This window comes from Sinohyriopsis cumingii, chromosome 18 (genome assembly GCF_028554795.1).
Source record: "Sinohyriopsis cumingii isolate HCF-2022 chromosome 18, ASM2855479v2, whole genome shotgun sequence".
Taxonomy (NCBI): domain Eukaryota; kingdom Metazoa; phylum Mollusca; class Bivalvia; order Unionida; family Unionidae; genus Sinohyriopsis; species Sinohyriopsis cumingii.
In genome coordinates, this window is record NC_142978.1 from 60,266,103 (window position 1) to 60,284,610 (window position 18,508).

Here is an 18,508-nt window from a genome sequence, read left to right on the forward strand (position 1 = left end):
AGATCTGCCTGGGAACAATAATGAATTCAATACAAGTTCAAAGAATCCTGCTCAGAGAATATTAGGTTTGGATGAAAATGATAAGTGAACTAACTTGTAATTACCTCAATGTGACTTTACTCACCACTTTCTTACTATCTTCTAAAGCTACTACATTGGCATTATATTCTCTTAATGTCTTAATATTATCATTTACAATAATTAGAATTATTTCATTGGCATCTTATTCTGTTGTTTACAATAATTATAATAAAACTTTCATTCCTTGATGCTGCAATCAGATGACGCACTGACCAAAAAAAGGGATGGCAAGGAGTGTCCAGTGGCGTAGAACATGCAATGACCTAGTGTTTTGGCGTCAATGTGAGGCACTGAATGCTACCATCTACATTCTCAGGGAAACTGGTCCCACAGGCTTTCTTCTGAAAGAGGAGGGAGAAACAAAACCTGTAAAGGTAGGTTTTTTTTGAGTGGAGCTGTTTTTAGAAATAGCTGTTTTTAGAAATAACATTTTGCTTGCCCATGAGACTTATTTCATGTCATTAGAGGTGAATAATCGACAGATGGCATCTTGTAATGATGATGCAGCTGTGAAGGTAATGAATTTTTAAAAATGATGTGGTTTACATAAAAAGTTTGACATAGTATTTAATGTTTTTACCTCTTTTTGCCTTTGTCGTTTTCTTGTATTTTTTTTTAAAATTCCTAAACTTGCTCTTCACACCATATGTAAGAGTGTGCTAATGTGCCATTAAACCGTATAAATATTTATAAATATTATTATTATTATTATTATTATTATTATAATTTTACAGCCCAACTGATGATAGTTTGGTATTGCCTCTATCTTTATTATTACCAGTATTCGGGTACACTTGTACCAAATTTAAATATGTAATGGATTTTTGTTTTGTACACACCCATGAGGGAGTGAGAAGATAATTTTTATTTCATTTGTCTATACATTACTTTTTCATAGCTTAAGCTACGACTTAAGAGAACACTTACTTTATGCATGTAAATTTTTTCCTTACTTTTGCTTTTGCTTTTGTGCAATATGTCAATACATTTTCTGTAGAAATCCAGAATGACATGAGGTTTCACCATACTCTGTGAGATGTCATATGTGAATGTCATATATATTTGCTGTACTAATACTACACTAATAGTAATTTAGGCCTTCCTTGGAGACTCTCATCATTGTACATTTACTAATGGTCTGTTACAAGCCTTCCTTAGAGACCCTCATCATTGTACATCTACTAATGCTCTGTTACAGGCCTTTCTTAGAGACCCTTATCTTAGCACATGTACTAATGTTTTATTACAGGCCTTCCTCATAGACCCTTATCATTATATGTACTAATGTTCTGTTACAGACCTTCCTTGAAGACCCTCATCATTATACATGTACATGTACTAATGTTCTGTTATGGGCCTTCCTTGAAGACCCTCAACATTTCACATGTATTAATGTTCTGTTACAGGCCTTCCTTGGAGGTCCTCATCATTGCACATGTATTAATGTTCTGTTACAGGCCTTCCTTGGAGATCCTCATCATTGCACATGTATTAATGTTCTGTTACAGGCCTTCCTTGGAGATCCTCATCATTGCACATGTATTAATGTTCTGTTACAGGCCTTCCTCAGACTCCTTCATCACTGTACATGTATTAATGTTCTGTTACAGGCCTTCCTTGGAGACCCTCATCATTGCACATGCTCCAGTTTCAAGAAGGACAGGGACTTGTGTAAACACATCTGTTGGCTTTTGTTGAAGAAGTTTCGTGTGTCTCAAACAGATCCATGTAAGTTTATGAGTATCATTTTTTTCTACAGTTTTATCCTAGAGATTACTGAAATGATAAATACGGACAAATACAAAAAATGACAAAATTGATTTTGTGTTTGAAAATATATGTACTGTATGTTAATTCATTTAAGTTAACAGTATTTTATTGTTTTCTTGAGCTTTTAGCTTAACTAACTGGTGTGGCATTTTTTAAAAAGAAATGACTTATATAACAATTTATTTTAAATATGATTTCTTCATAGTGAAAAATTCTTTTTACAAAACAGTATTAAATTTATTACATGAATGTAGAAGTTGCATTGATGTAACATGCAACTTTTAGGTTACAATTGGAATTATCTGTATGCAAGATATTCTTCTTTTTCAAAAAAGTTTGGTAATGTTTTCAAGTGTGAAGGACTCTTTTGATTTCTCTAGATACTGTACATATTGTTGAAAGTGTAATTTATTACAGAAATGCTTTGGGTGTTACTCATGTCATTCTGTTATAGTGCAGATAATTCCACCTTTATATGCCCACCATTTGGTAGATTGTATTATGATGTTTTCTGTCCATCGATCTGACAGACAGACAGTCTGTTACCAGTTTTGTTAGCACACAATAACTCAATTTCTCAGTGATCAATAGTCACCAAACTTTGTGGATGGCTTGCATGTAGGGTAAGGAAGAAGCTTATTGATTTTGGGGTCAAAGATCAAAGTCTGGAAGAAGATAAATGGTATATGTACAAATATTCATTGTCGACCATATAAAGTAATCAAATTTTGTGGATAACTTACACATTGGGTAAGACAGAAGCCTAATGACTTTGGGGTGAAAAAAAGAGGCCAAAATGCAAGGTCCCTGTGGCCGATAAAAAAGTTTTTGCATAAAAGCTTTAGTTTTCTAGCACATGCTTGACCCCAGTTTGTGAGAGCTTGAAGTTAATGCATGGAATAGGCCTATTAATCTGGGCATAAAAAATTAAAGATCAGGGTAATTTTGGCTCAAAGAAAAATGGGACAGAGGAGAGACATGTGACTGACCTGTAAAGGCAAGAGATGAATATCACTCACCCACCTTGGGCCCTCAGATGTTTATGGAATTAATTCAAAATTAAATGTGAAACATTTGGACTGTCAGTATTTGATTATGTTATGAAAAGAAAGAAAAAAATCAGGTGCTTGTTCTAGTGTCACTTGATTACCTATTTATATCCATACATATTTTTAATAATTTAATATATGTTCTCATATCAGTTCTATCAGTTAAAATTAATTATAATGTATAGCTTCTACTGTGTTGATGTAAAGTCATATGGCCACAATACATGGTATAAAGACCAGGAAGGGCACATACATCATAATAAAGGGAGCAGCCATTCATTTTTGAGGGAGACTGGGATTTTCTTTCATGCTAGGATGTTTTCCTTTAACTCAAGATAATTATTTTTAAATTAGTATAATAGATATAATACTTTATTTTTGCTATAAAATCAGAGCAATACTATTTTTTTCAAAGTTACATGACACCTGGAAAGTATTTCCCCAAATTCCCAGGACCCCCCCCCCCCACAAGTTTAAATGGTTACTGTAGTCCCTAACAAGGCCATATTTGGAAGTGTGTTCATATATTGCCTGTTCATGCTACTTGTTCATTCTATTAATTAGTCCTGTTGTAATGGTTATTAAAACTGTTAAAACACCCATCAAAAAGTTTAAGAGTTTGTTTTGTCAGCACAGTTGATGACAACACCTGCTTAGGATGCAATACATTTTTCCTGGGGCTACAACACTGCAACTACTTGGCTGGGTTTATGGTGGGGTTAAAACACTGCAACTACTTGGTTGGGTTTATGGTGGGGCTACAACATTGCAACTACTTGGCTAGGTTTATGGTGGGGCTACAACATTGCAACTATTAGGCTGGGTTTATGGTGCATCTCAAAAGCCACATACTGCTGTTCCTCATTGTATGTCTTAAAGAATACAGGAAACAGTCATTTTTGATTTCATAATGGAAGAAAGTGAAGTTTATATTGTTTTTTTGTAACTTAACTGCTCACTTTGCTTGGTATCATGATCCCTGTACACAGCAACAACAGTTTGCTTTCGGATATTGTACATCGATGAAAAATGTATTCATGACACAGTATTTTCAGAAGGTTTAGAACATGAAACCCAAACCTTGTTAATAGATTAGGGTCAAATGAGCACAGTTTTTACTGTCAGTAATATTACTCTATGCAAAGCTAAAATTATAATCCTTTAAAATTTGTACATTTCTTAACATTTGGTTTTCTCTCCGTCATTCTCTATTATTTGTTTGTATGACTTTTTAAAATTAATTCTTAATGGGAATGATACTGTAGGCTCTTCATTGCATATTTGATTTGAGGAGTTTTAGTTTGGGTCTATATTTATTTTTGTGATTTAAATATGTTTCAAGAATATCAGGTCTGTATCCTAAACAAAATGTGAAAAAATTCAAGCAACATGATATGTAAAAGCAGTAAATTTCTTTAGCTTTTTTTGAGGAGGGTTTATTTGAAGGTGGATTTATCTATGAGTCAAAAATTATAATTCTGATGTAACTAATATTATTCTAACAGTAAGATATATATAAAATGAAATCCTTACAATTTTTTTTAAAATTTATCAAAATCAGGGATGGTCCTGGCTTTTAAAAAGCTGTCGCCAAAAAAATCGCCAACCTCAATATTTTGTCGCCAATTTTCAAAAAGTGTCGCCAAAACAAGCAGTGTACATTTTTCCAGGTGTTAATTTAGTCTATTAATGTAACAGGCAATGAAAATTACAAAAGATGGGTTAGTTAATACTTTAATTACAACAAGTATTAACAAAATGTTACAAAGTGTTACATGAAGATCTGTCGCGATTTTAGGGCTGCCCACTTGTTGAATGCAGTTTCAAAGTCTAATTTTTCACATCTGTACATGCTGATTCTCATTAAATTCTCGAGAGATGAGAAGCAGAGCTTGTTTCTGATGTCAGTTTTTATGAGGTTCATCTTACTGAATCCACGTTCACAGTCTACAGTGCTGACAGGTGACACCAGTAGTCTCTCAGCAACCCCCCCCCATGGCTAGCTTCACAAAGCTTGTAGTGAATTGCTTCCTAAATCACAAGAATGATCAATGAATGCTGTATAAATTTTCTCAACAAGCAAAATAGCATCTCCATTCCCACGAATGAAACTTACACGACACGAGTCAACACCGCGCAATATTGGACCGTATATATAAGCATAAATTCACACCAAAGTTAGGGATTTTTTTACTCTTGTATTTTGAGAAATAAATAATTATTATTAATTATGCAAAACTTTTTTTTTTTTTTTTTTTGCTATTTCTTGTTGTGGAGTTTAAGTCTCTGCGGCCGTAACACGGAATTGATGGCAAAAGGAAAAGATCAATGAGTAAAATGCTGCACTGGCGACAGATATAATTGTGATTGAGATTGTTTCCATTTGCTTTGTATTTATACACAGTCGGTACTTCAAAGGTTATCAGTTTTCTATGAAGGTTCAGCAAAACTATTGTATTGGTATATGTAAAAAAAAAAAACAAAAAAAACCCAGAAGGATTAGCCATACAATTGTATCTGTTCTATTCGGTCAGTTGTAGGTATAGTGCGGTAGCATGATTGACTGTATCGCAGCATACAGTACTCAGCCCAGATGTCAGCATAAGCAGATTATGATGTAACAATGCACTGCAAAGATGGGTTTGTCAATACGAACAAAGGATCGTTTGTGTAACAGATTGATTCCAACGCATTGCTTAGTCAAGTTTGTGGCTTCCTTTCGTTCTCGCTTTTAATTTATCCAGTCCAAATCCATGATTGTATGTACAAATTAAATAACCAAAAAGTATGTCGCCCAAAAAATCGCCAGATGAGATATTTTTGTCGCCAATAAGGGAAAAAAATCGCAATTTGCGACATTGGCGAAGCCCAGGACGATCCCTGAAAATGTTGTTTTGCCATTCTTTGATACACAATTTTAAGTTTGTGAAATTAAAGCTTAATTAGGGGTTCACATATAGCTGAGAATATATGAGTCTCTGAAAGAGAAGTCACGAGTCTCTCCTTCTCTCTATTCATTGCTAATTACAGTCATATATGTATGCTAGATATTATCAAGGTTGGCTTACATTTAAAAAGAAATCGTGGCAGAAATAGATTTGGCAAATTTTTAAGGTATGTTTATTTTTTAGGCCAGTTTTCAATTTCAAACATGTTATTAGGTAGTTTCACATTTAATTCTGACTGATTCTTGGATCTAACTAAATGCAGTGTCATGGCAACTGGGTTTGGTGGAACGAGATATCAACAACATTCTACGTGGGATAAACTACCATCAGCAGCAACAACAAAAGAAGAAGCCAGTCAGATATTGGCTAAAAGATGAGCATAATGGTCGAGAGATGATCAAGCAGCGAGATATTGGAAAAGAGGATTTGTGTCCAATCTGTCAAGATGAACTCCTGTCCAAGCATCTTCCTGTCACTTTTTGCAAGTGAGCTAATTTATATAATGGAAACACATTCTTGTCAAATGTTTCGACTTCCACCTGGTGTGGCAGAATTATTTTGATGTGAACTTGATGAAGAAACCATATAATGATGTAGCATCCAAGAACATCTGGAACGTTTTGAGAGAATGCAATGATTTGACCTTATTTTCCAGTATTTTACCTTTGTCTTTTATTCTCTCTCTCTCTCTCTCTCTCTCTCTCTCTCTCTCTATATATATATATATATATATATATATATATATATATATATATATATTACAGAATTTTGATATCTTTTTTATTTTATCTTGATTTACTTCATATTTACATTTGTTTTGAAGGGTTTATCTTCATGAAGTTATATGTAATTCTTCACTTTTACATTTTTAAAACTTTGCTTTTTATTGGAACCATATAGCCACTTTTGTGCTGAATTGACATTCAGTGCTACTTCATTCTTAGATACATACTTGTTTATATAGCAAAACCTAACATGAAAGACTAAAGTTATGGAAACAATCAGACTGTCATTTATAAGTCTATAATGCATAGATCAGTTTTGTTGCATAATGTAATGATTTTTTTATATAGAGATATTAGCTGTCTGAGACCATTTTGTTTGATAGAAAGGGTGGTCTTTTTTATTGGAAGGGTGGTTTTATTGACAGGAATGGTGATCTTATTTACAGAAAAGTGGACATGCAAGATGGGCCTCACAATAATACTATTAAAAAAACAACTGACTTGATAATTTTTGTTTGTAATTTCTAAGAATTCAATTTCCATCACAATTTTTTTTGTGTAAATAATAGAAATAGGGAAAAATAAATAAACAAATGAATGAAAAAGAAAATAAAATGATACTGAATAATTGATTTTGATTTATTGATGCAAGTTTCATAAATCCATTATTTTCCCTAGTAGGAATAATTTACTGTCACTGTCAATATGATGTGAATTTTATTTGTTCTCTTGGGTTTTCAGGAGACATTATTTACCACAAGAATTGGTATGAGTACAGTATATAGATCAAATGCATTAGAATACAGCAAGGAAATAACAGTAAACAGCAATATTTTGTTTACATACCTCATTATAGCTGGGTCCTGCTTTATGACTGACATAAAGTTTCATTCATTTTAGGTTTGGCTGTGGTAACAGTATTCACATTAAGTGTATGAAAATCTATGCAGAGCACCAGAAGTCCCAGGGAGACTCAGGGATCAAGTGTCCCCTTTGTAGGGAGGACTTTGGCCCCATAGAACTACTGAAAAAGGAAAGTATGAATGCACTGGGGCAGACCCCTGGTGGGAGGATGGACCGACATATTGGAATTGAATGCCTTTGTTGCCATGTGAATCCTATAGAGGGGAAGTGCTACAGGTTTGTTGAAATATGGAATTCTATTTATTCTGTACTGATTGCACAGAAAGTGTCTGCAAATTATATGACATTGTTCTAAATTGGTAGTCTTTGAAATGTTTGAAACAGAAAATTTAATGGAAAAAGTTACTTTGAATTGACAGCCATGTAATCATGCACAGTAGCCTCTCAATATAAATCCCCTCTGTATACTAATATCCCTCTCATAATGCATGATCATGGATTCCATATACAGTGGTCTCTTACTTCTTACTTATAATGTATGGTCATGGATTCCATATACAGTGGTCTCTTATAATGTATGGTCATGGATTCCATACACAGTGGTCTCTTACTTATAATATATGGTCATTGATATCATATACAGTGGTCTCTTACTTATAATGTATGGTCTTGGATCCCATATACAGTGGTCTCTCACTCATAGTATATGGTCATGGATTCCATATATAATGGTATCACTCATAATGTATGGTCATGGATTTTATATGCTATGGTCTCAAATAAAGTATGGTCATGGATTCCTCATACACCTCTCCCTCAATAACTCATGCACAGTGGGATCAAGAAAACATAGACCACACTAAACAATGGCGTGAGTTACAGAGGGACTGCCAAAAATGAAGTGATCCATCCCCTCTGGACAATTAGCAAACTGTTGGATGGGGTGTAGGGTTAAATATACTATTTAATGCCTGGTAACTTGTTTTATAATCATGTTGAGAATACTTGTCAATTAAGTACTTGTTGTAATGAAATTGTTTGTTATTCTGTATAAATTACATTTATTTCAAGATGCCCAACATCTGAAAGATCGTTAACCTGATTTCCAACTGGTTTCAACCAACATTCATGTGAACACAAGCACGTTTGTGAATTACATCATTGCTTTTTGTTGTTGTTGATTAGTCTGGTTTCCTGCTTCACAACTGGATTCAGAGTTCGAAGCAGGGAATCTACGAAATATAAGGACCAGACGAACTGTTGATGCACCATGAAACAAAGATTCTTTTTTCCAAAAACTAGTGTCTTGTATTTTGTGAAACAATCATCTATGTCGAAACTGTATTGCTCACTTAGTAAAATATCGATGCAGTGATTTCATTGCAAATATTAGTGATACTTCTCTTCATCCTTGAGGATATCTCAAAGTACCAATTCAGGAATTCTTTGAAACACACTTCTCCACTATGATCCAATCTGAAACAAGCTCTTTACTTGCCAACTTACTCATTTCACTTGGTTGCCTTGCTATCTTTGATCACATTTATGAATATATAAATTTAAGGTAGTTTAATTAGAATACATGCATAATAATATTAATTATATTACGTACTCAGTAATATTTATAACTGTTTAATTAATCAATTGGAAATGAGATCGGCCAATTTGTGACTTGGGTCACTAGATCTTATGCATGTAGGATTTGCATGTATTTTAACTTTTCTTTTATTCAACCTCCTTTATTTGTTAAAAATATGCAATTAACATGATAATGCAAAGGAGGCTAACTTTTAATTCAGTGAAACCATACAACAAATACTTCCGTAAGTTAGATATCTGACTTATTTGATATTATGTATATACAGAGGTCTCTTAAACATAATGTATGATCATGGATACCATATACAATGGGCTGTCACTTTAACTCCATTCAGTATGCTATTACCCCTATTATAATCATGGAATCCATTAAATTAGTTGCACCGTTAATTGTTGCTGCTTGATTTATTTGGCTTGATTATTGTTAAGTTTTTCTCTTGAAACCATATTTTTTTATTAAATACAGCTCTCACTCATCATAAGATGCTTTATTGTGACATGATCCAGGAGATATTTTAGCTCTGCTATGGAATTGGCTAACTACATGACTTGGAATAAAATATGAAAGAAGAAATATTTATAATCTTTAACATCCATTAGCTGAAAGGTATTGTACTTGAATTGGTCTATCAAATGCATGACACTACTGGTTGAAAGAACACAACATGCTGCTTTGTATTAATCTTTATTTCCTTTAAAATATTGTTTTTGATGAAATTAAATACATAAATAACACAAAATGAACCTAATTTTTAATTTATATAAACTAAAGTCAGTACTATACATTTGACTGGTGTTTTTTGGTTTGCCCCTCACCTCACCCGCAACACAGATGTTGTAATGAGGAAGAACTGTACCGTATTTGTAGACTTTGTGTTGGGACATACCTCAGTATATGGTGACCTGACTTATCAGTTTACATTTATGGCAGTATGAGAGTATTGTAAAAATGGAGCACTGTACCATATTTGTGTCTTTCGTCTATGATACATACTTGTTGGAACAAACCTCATTACAAGGTATCCTTTATTATTACATAGTTTGCATTTATAACCCCATGACAGTGCTGTAAAGTGGGAGCACTGATGGAACTGAGAAAACAGCAGATATTCAAAATAAGATCTTTGCACAGTGCTATCCAACCCTATTATTTGTTGCCTTGATTAAAATCTGCAAAAAATTATTATACCTGCTTGCATTACTTGTACCTTGGTCATGTAAATACTGCTTAGAGTGGTACTGGATGTAGTCATTTTGCCATCCTAAGTTTCTTTGCAACTGACAATATCAATACTGTGTATGGTATTACAACCAACAATGTCAATACTGTGTGTGGTATTACAACCAACAATGTCCATACTGTATGTGGTATTACAACTGACAAAGTCAATACTGTATGTGGTATTACAACCAACAATGTCAATACTGTGTATGGTATTACAACCAACAATGTCATTACTGTGTGTGGTATTACAACTGACAATGTCAATACTGTGTGTGGTATTACAACTGACAATGTCAATACTGTGTGTGGTATTACAACCGACAATGTCAATACTGTGTGTGGTATTACAACTGACAATGTCAATACTGTGTGTGGTATTACAGCTGACGATGTTAATACTGTGTGTGGTATTACAGCTGACAATGTTAGTGTTGTCTGTGTTATCACAATTGATCTTGGAATGTACCCAAATAAATGCACAGTCAGTTTACATCTGTCCTAACAATATGTTTGCACAAATACATTAACAGTATGTATTTTTGTTTTGAATCTTATTGTTTTGAGTATATGTGTATGAATGGATGAATGCATGGATCAGCTGATAGATGGATGGATGAATCAATGCTTGTTTACATGTTTGTCCAACAGGATTCACAGTATTGTAAGATTATGTTAGTTTCCAATCCTAATTCAAGAGGTACATTGAAACTTTTTCCATTCCAGATGTGGAGTTTGTGCTAATTTTTACCTTTGCCAGTCCTGCTTCAACACTCCAGTACACACTCACCATGGTTTTGAATTTCGACATGTAAGTAAAATTTCATCTGTATTTGTGAGCAACATCATTTATACTAAACATCTAAGGATATAACAAAACCTGCAGCTTGCATTAATATCATATTTCATTCACCTGACCAAGTGACTTTATTATATGGTCCTGCATATGATCTGATTTTGATCACACTTGGAATATAAGCATATCTCATAATGACTTCGGAGAAGTTAAAAAATGTGCAAGATCCACACATATTTATGGGATTTTGCATCTGATTGGCTGAGCTTGTGACCACTATGGAAATCATATTTCGGATTAAAATTGGAATGTAGGCTCATCTCTTCAAGATCATGGACATGTATGATAATGATTAAAAATCCATTCATATTAATGAAGCAATCATGCTTCTGACTGACTGAGATTGTTACAACCCTGAAGGCTATTTCTGATCTGATTTTTGATAAAACTTGGAAAATATGTTTTTGTCATCAAGATCCCAAATGAATTCAGTGAAGAGCAACATGCACTGACATACAAACAAAAACTTGTGGTATTTAGGCATGATAAATGAGATTGCTGATGACTTGTTTACAACACAGTGATTTGCTCAAAGACTCCCTATTCTGGAGAACTGGCAGAATGATAATGACACATGACTGCCCAAGGATATGTAATTAGTATATCTCCAGCTTAAATAATTAGCCATCCTCTTCAATATGTTAATTAGCAAAAATGAGCACATGGCAGGACTGAAAATATATAGAGTGTTGTTTTTGTTTTTGTATGCTGCATGCACTACTTTCAAGTGAACTTTACATTTTTACAGGCCACACAACAGCAGAAAGAGATTGACTTTTTAAATATTTATTACATTTAAAATCATTTAAAAAACATCCATAAAATTTGGCATTCCATGAGCAGCTTGACAGCGCGTGAATTTCTGAATATGAGCAACAACATAAGTTATGAAATATTAATACTGAATTTGTTGAAGGAATCAGAGGCATAACTCAACACTTATACCACTAACTCACACAAGTGCTGAGATACTCACCAAAATGAAGCTGGATCCTGTGAAAGGATTCTGAAAATTGCTTCAGAAAGGAAATACATTAATGAAAATAAATTGGTGACAAATATCTGTGCACATGGTCAGTTGAAATATGACAAGGAAAATGCATCATAAAATGGTAAAGACAAGAATTATATGTCAATCAAAACAGAATGTTCAAACACAAAACTTAGCAGCAATAACATATCTGTAAAGAAGGAATTATACCTTGCCATATATAAAAGTGTCAGTGCACACAGGCATTTGAATAAGTCATAGCACACAGGCATATGAATAAGTCATAGCACACAAGCATATCATTAAGTTATGGCACACAGGCATATGAATAAGTTATGGCAAACAGGCATATGAATAAGTCATGGCACACAAGCATATAAAAAAGTCATGGCACACAGGCATATGAATAAGTCATGGCACACAAGCATATGAATAAGTCATGGCACACTGTTATATGAATAAGTCATGGCACAATGTTATATGAATATGTCATGGCACTCAATCATATCAAAAGGTCATGGCACACAGGCATTTGAATATGTCATGGCACACAGGCATATGAATAAGTCATGACACACAAGCATATGAATAAGTCATAGCACATATGCATATGAATAAGTAATGGCACACAGGCATATGAATAAGTCATGACACACAAGCATATGAATAAGTCATGGCACACAGGCATATGAATAAGTCATGACACACAAGCATATGAATAAGTTATGGCACACAAGCATATGAATAAGTCATGGCACACAGGCATATGAAAAAGTCATGGCACACAAGCATATGAATAAGTCATGGCACACAAGCATATGAATAAGTCATGGCACATAGGCATATGAAAAAGTCATGGCACACATACATTAATAAATCATGGCACACAAGCATATTAATAAGTCATGATTATGTGAGTGTGGGTACATATGTGTGTGGTGATTATCTTTTACAATGTTAAGTCTACAAGCTGTTTTTGTTTGTAAGAATTGTATTACAATTCTTTCAAGAAACCAGATATGTTATTTTGTTTTATTCATATTTGAATTTCCATTCATTTTCTTTAGGCTTATAAGAGTAGATAACTTGTATTGTATGACATCACTTTTTATGGTCATGTTACAGACAGCCTCCATGTCAAAACCTCAAACACATTTTTAGTCTCACAAACATCCTTACACAGTGTAACAAGATAACTGGGTAGGGGTTGGATTATAACAAAGAACACCAATGATGGAGAAAAAAATATGTTTATTTATGAATGATTAAAATAAACTGTTTGATTCATGTGTCAACAAAATCCAAATATTGGATATTTAACAAAATATGCACAAACCTGATATTGTATTGCGATTTAAATGAAATATGAACTGATATGCAAGTAAAGACCTTAAATAGTAAAAAGATACATTGATTAAAGATTCAGAGTGATTCCACACAATGGAAAAAATGATTCATATAAACATTGACAATTTCCCTACAAATAGTAATAAATGATATAGTTCACTCAAATAGTGAAATATGATGAGTTTTCACTCAAATAGTGAAATATGATATGAAACATTGGGACATATGTCTTATGGTGTGGAACACGAATCCGAGAGGTCTTCTCAGCCACAACACTCTGTTGAATGATTGAGGAGCCACCACAAACGTTCTGCCTCTCCTGGTCTGCCTGAAGAGCCATAAAATCTCTTGTTCTCTGCACATACGGGTTGGTCCAGAAGCCTTGGTTCTTCACCACATGATGACTATTATCTTCTTCCGGGTCAATGTCATCCCCGACAGCAGCACACTGGGTATAACACAACCCATATTAGCATCATGGCTAAACAACACCGACAATACAATGCATATGTGGAGATGCAGCAGTAGTATCACTCCGTCCCTGCTCTACTCCTTCAGCACTATACTCAGCATTCACCAGTCACTGGCCATCAATCAATTGATCAACAGTCAGTCACCTGAAGGTATATCCGAATCCATGTACTACAGATGACACAGTGATGTATAACAGCACATAATAACGTTATGTACTGTAAACTTGAGTTGATTATTTTATGCAAATTATAATATCAGGACTACTGTACTTTGTTGTTGGGTTTAACACCATTTTTTCAGCACACGATAGGCTATATATGGTGGCCAGAATATAAATGGTGGAGGAAGAACCCGGGAAAACCCAGGAAAGAACCACCGACCCACGAGAAGACTACCGTACAAGGTGATAAGCAGGTTCAGAAGTAAAGCTGTGTCTGACAAGAATCTTACAGTACTTATTGCAACACCTTCTCTTCCTTAATAAATACCACATTATTGTGAACATAATTGTTCTGTTAAATTACATACAGGTAAACTAGGAAACAAACTATAAAATCACATTATATGACACAAGTTGTAGGACCAAAAATAAAAGATAAATGTGATTATAGTAAAACAATTATATCCTATAATACAAATAGGAAAATAATATTTAACTCGTATACCTCTACAGCTGGAGATTGCATGTCATAAAGTGGACTGCTCACTGACAAGACTTCTCATAATGTGATGTTTAGATCTGAGATGAAGTAATTTATACACAGGCCATGTAGCATTCACTGCCTGTGCACTCAAGGTATATTGGTTTTCCCATCATAAGCACTTTGCTCGTGCAGCATGGGATGAACCGAGCTCACCATTTTGAAATAATATAAAATATACATAAACCACCCTTGGGTAAAGCTGTACAAAGAAATGAATCCCAAGTACATATATTTAATCCAAATAATAAAGAAACAATAGATTTACACAATTCCATGAAGCACTATCTTGGAAGGTTGGCATGTATTACGTTAAGTTTCTGCATTTAGCTCAGTTTTTCTAGAAATTGTACCTAATGGACCAATGAAGAGGACAAGACAATGCTCTCGGAAATTTACGAAATTCAGAATGAAATGTTGGATATCTTAAAAATGATATTTAAATATTGAAAAAAAATTGCTTGAATAGAGATTTTACATTAATTGATTAAGCTGTAGACAGTGAAAAGAGGTAAAGGAACTCCTGGTGTATTGATTGTTGTTAATTTACCTTTATAGTTTACATGTGCAGATTTATTAGATGTTGGAAATGACATACCTATAATTTTGTACTTCTGTTCATCTTTAGAAAAGAAATCAGAAATGGCGCGCAGCTCAGAGGATGTATGGGGCTGTTCTACCTCAGGCCTTAGTCAATGACCTGCTGAACCGGGAGATTTCTGAAACTGATTACGATCTACTGATGCAACTGGACAGGTAGATTTCTTTCACCATGAATATTATACAATTGTTCTCCTCTTTAAGGCCATCTTACATAAGGTTGCCTTAAATGAGAAGTGCTCACCTGTGGTGGAAATATGCTACATGTATTTTGGTGTTTTGCAAGTTGGCTAGCAATTTGATAGTGCCCTCTTTATAGTGTTGGTGGCTTTTTAAGGTGAGGAGAGACAGCTGTATATATTTAAGAAAAAACAAATTATAATGAAACTTGTCTATAAAAGATATCACAAATATTTGCTTTTTCAAAACAGGTGTTATTAATATAGAAGCTGAAAATGATTACATTATATTTTTAATGCACAAGTATATATTTTTAATGCACATGTATATGATTTTAATGCAGATGTATATATTTTTAATGCACAAGGTCAGTCATTTTCTATACACATTCTCCATATTGTTGAAAATGCAAGGTCAGTATTTTCTTTTTTGTGTTATCCACATGTTTGTCTGTCTGAGGACATTGGTTTCCTATGTCTGTTCTCCATATTGTATTGTTGAAAATGCAAGGGCTTATCTCCATGTCTGGCAGTCTAAGGTCAGTGGCGCTTTCCACTTGGTTGGCAGCATGAGGACAATGGTTCCTACCTGACAGTGTGTTCACCACGTGGTCATTGGTTCCTATATTACCAATCCAAGGTCAGTGTTTTCCTGCGTGCATTCTGCAAATATCTGACAACTGAGGTAAGTGGCTTAGTACATGTGTTCTCTACATTACTCCAAGGTCATTGGTTTCCTATACATGTCATGTGTTCACCGCATGGCTGGTAATTCAAGGTCATTGCTTTCCTGCGTGCATTCTGCAAATATCTGACAATTGAGATAAGTGGCTTAGTACATGTATTCTCTACATGACTGGCAATCCAAGGTCATTGGTTTCCTATACATGTCATGTGTTCACCACATGGCTAGTAATCCAAGGTCATTTCTTTCCTATATTGCAATTCCAAGGTCATTAGTTCCAACATGTGTTCTGCAGAACACATGCAAATCTTATTGGCATAAGAACTAGTGTTTATAGTTGTTTGTTAAGTCAAGTGATGTCAATTCATCAACTGAACAATGCTTTATATATTATTACCTAAGTAAGCATATAACATTAATCACTGGCTTATCCTAATCACTAAAATATGTGATCATGGATAACAAGGCATAAAAAAACTTGATATTATAAATAAGGTTCATTATGGAGAAAAGAGATCCAAAGTTTGTAGTGAATTTAAAATTTCCAAATTGGTTTTCAGACATTTTTTCAAAGATGAAATGTGAGGATTGCTTCCAGTAAATCATGATTTACCCGGTAAATAATTTGCTAATAGTATAATAAAAATTAAAAACATAAATTTTGGCATTGGCTTTTCTTGTAAGAAATGCAGCCCATATTTAAAAAAATAATCTTGTTCTATTCTATATCAACAAAATCCCTAGAATATATCCATGTGCAAATTGCAGTGACAAAAAAGATATTGTTTTCACTGGTACACATGAGGTGTGTATTGAAATGCCTTTTAGGTCAGTTTTCAATGATTGGCTATCTTGAAAATGAAGGTCATTTATAAATAAAAGTGAACAAATTAATTTGAGAAAAGCTGTTTATTGGCAATTATGTTCACAACATAAAAAGAAAAAGGAGTATTGTTCCGTTTCCAGTCACTACCATCTCAACTTCACTGTTGATCTCCATACCTCTCTGAATCTTTAAGAGGTACCACAGTAACTAGCACCCTTCATTATGCTGTTTATTATAAGTTTTGGACCCAATTGTATGTGAATGATAGGGGGAGATGTGTATCCTATTCCAGGTCTAAAAATATCATAAAACTCTTGAGTTTGAGCAATATTCTCACAATAGAATTAACAATGGTAACTCATTTGCAGTGTGTTAAAGGGAAATTTTGAGGTCATTTGCAAACTCTAGAGTTGTAAGATATCCTGATCAGCACAAGCAAGAGTTGTAAGATATCATTGTCACCACAAGCAAGAGTTGTAAGATATCAATGCCACCACATGCAAGAGTTGTAAGATATCAATGCCACCACATGCAAGAGTTGTAAGATATCAATGCCACCACATGCAAGAGTTGTAAGATATCCATGCCACCATAAGCAAGAGTTGTAAGATATCCATGCCACCACATACATGAGTTAAAGCTATTCAGGCCAACTCATGCAAGAGTTCCATATTTATCTGATGATAAGCCTACTACTCACTTTTACAGAATTTGGCAAATGTTTACAAAGGTTATCATTGTTTGAAATTTCTGCAACTTTATGAACATTTATTAGGTTGGACCCCTGATTTTCTCATATGGTAATTTTGTACAAGGTCACTGTTTCAAAGTTTAGTGGTTTCATCTACATATAGTTTTGGTGGTTTTCGACACCTCAGACTAGAGTCTGGGGTACTGAGAATATAAAGTTCCTAAACTTGCTTTACAACCTGCAATGAAAAGAAAATTGAATAAAGGAAAGTTCTTGAGCTTGCTTTTCTAGGTAAATGCAAAACAAAACAAAACTTAATAAAGTTAAAGAAAGTGATGTTGGTATTCCAGCAACACAGAAAACCAGAGGAGTGATATTCCAGAGGAGGTCATCCAGGGATTCCCATTAGAAAAGGTCAGAGAATCTGGGCCCCTCTTGGCCCCAGGGATGCAGTGTAGGATCTGCCTGAGAGGTTATGAGGTTGGTGAATTCGTGAGGAAGTTGCCTCGATGCAAGCATAAGGTAAGTCAACAGGAATCATGTTTTAGTCAAGAAACATGTTGTAAATACTATTTCTATTAAGTGACATATTTACAGGCATGTTATAAGTACCATTTCCTATAAATGACACATTTACAGGCCTGTTGTAAGTACTATTTCCTCGAAATGACTCATTTACAGGCCTGTTGTAAGTACTATTTCCTCTAAAGTGGCGCTATACAGTTTCACATTTTCCATAGGGTTAGGATTTTAAAGAAAAAGAATTTCCCCGGCTTTCCTCACTGGTTATACTGGCTATTTAAAAAAGACCTTGTATATCTTAGGTATAATGCAAAGAACCTTTAATTCCCTTTATTTTGGTGTATGATTGATGGGTGTACTATGGGTTATAGAGTATAC

General features: G+C 34.1%; 1 protein-coding gene across 2 annotated transcripts in view; it reads left to right on the forward strand.

The window, feature by feature from the left end:
* The first annotated feature begins 287 nt into the window (after nucleotides 1–287).
* Nucleotides 288–18,508, forward strand: part of LOC149776758 (uncharacterized) — a 44,294-nt gene continuing 26,073 nt past the window's right edge. For both annotated transcript variants that reach the window (XM_089941429.1, XM_089941430.1), the window contains exons 1-7: nucleotides 288–455; nucleotides 1,692–1,809; nucleotides 6,111–6,333; nucleotides 7,474–7,713; nucleotides 10,985–11,069; nucleotides 15,256–15,383; nucleotides 17,959–18,130. In XM_089941429.1, the coding sequence (XP_089797555.1) occupies nucleotides 306–455; nucleotides 1,692–1,809; nucleotides 6,111–6,333; nucleotides 7,474–7,713; nucleotides 10,985–11,069; nucleotides 15,256–15,383; nucleotides 17,959–18,130 (1,116 nt within the window). In that variant the 5' untranslated portion in view covers nucleotides 288–305. The remainder of the gene's footprint in view (nucleotides 456–1,691; nucleotides 1,810–6,110; nucleotides 6,334–7,473; nucleotides 7,714–10,984; nucleotides 11,070–15,255; nucleotides 15,384–17,958; nucleotides 18,131–18,508) is intronic.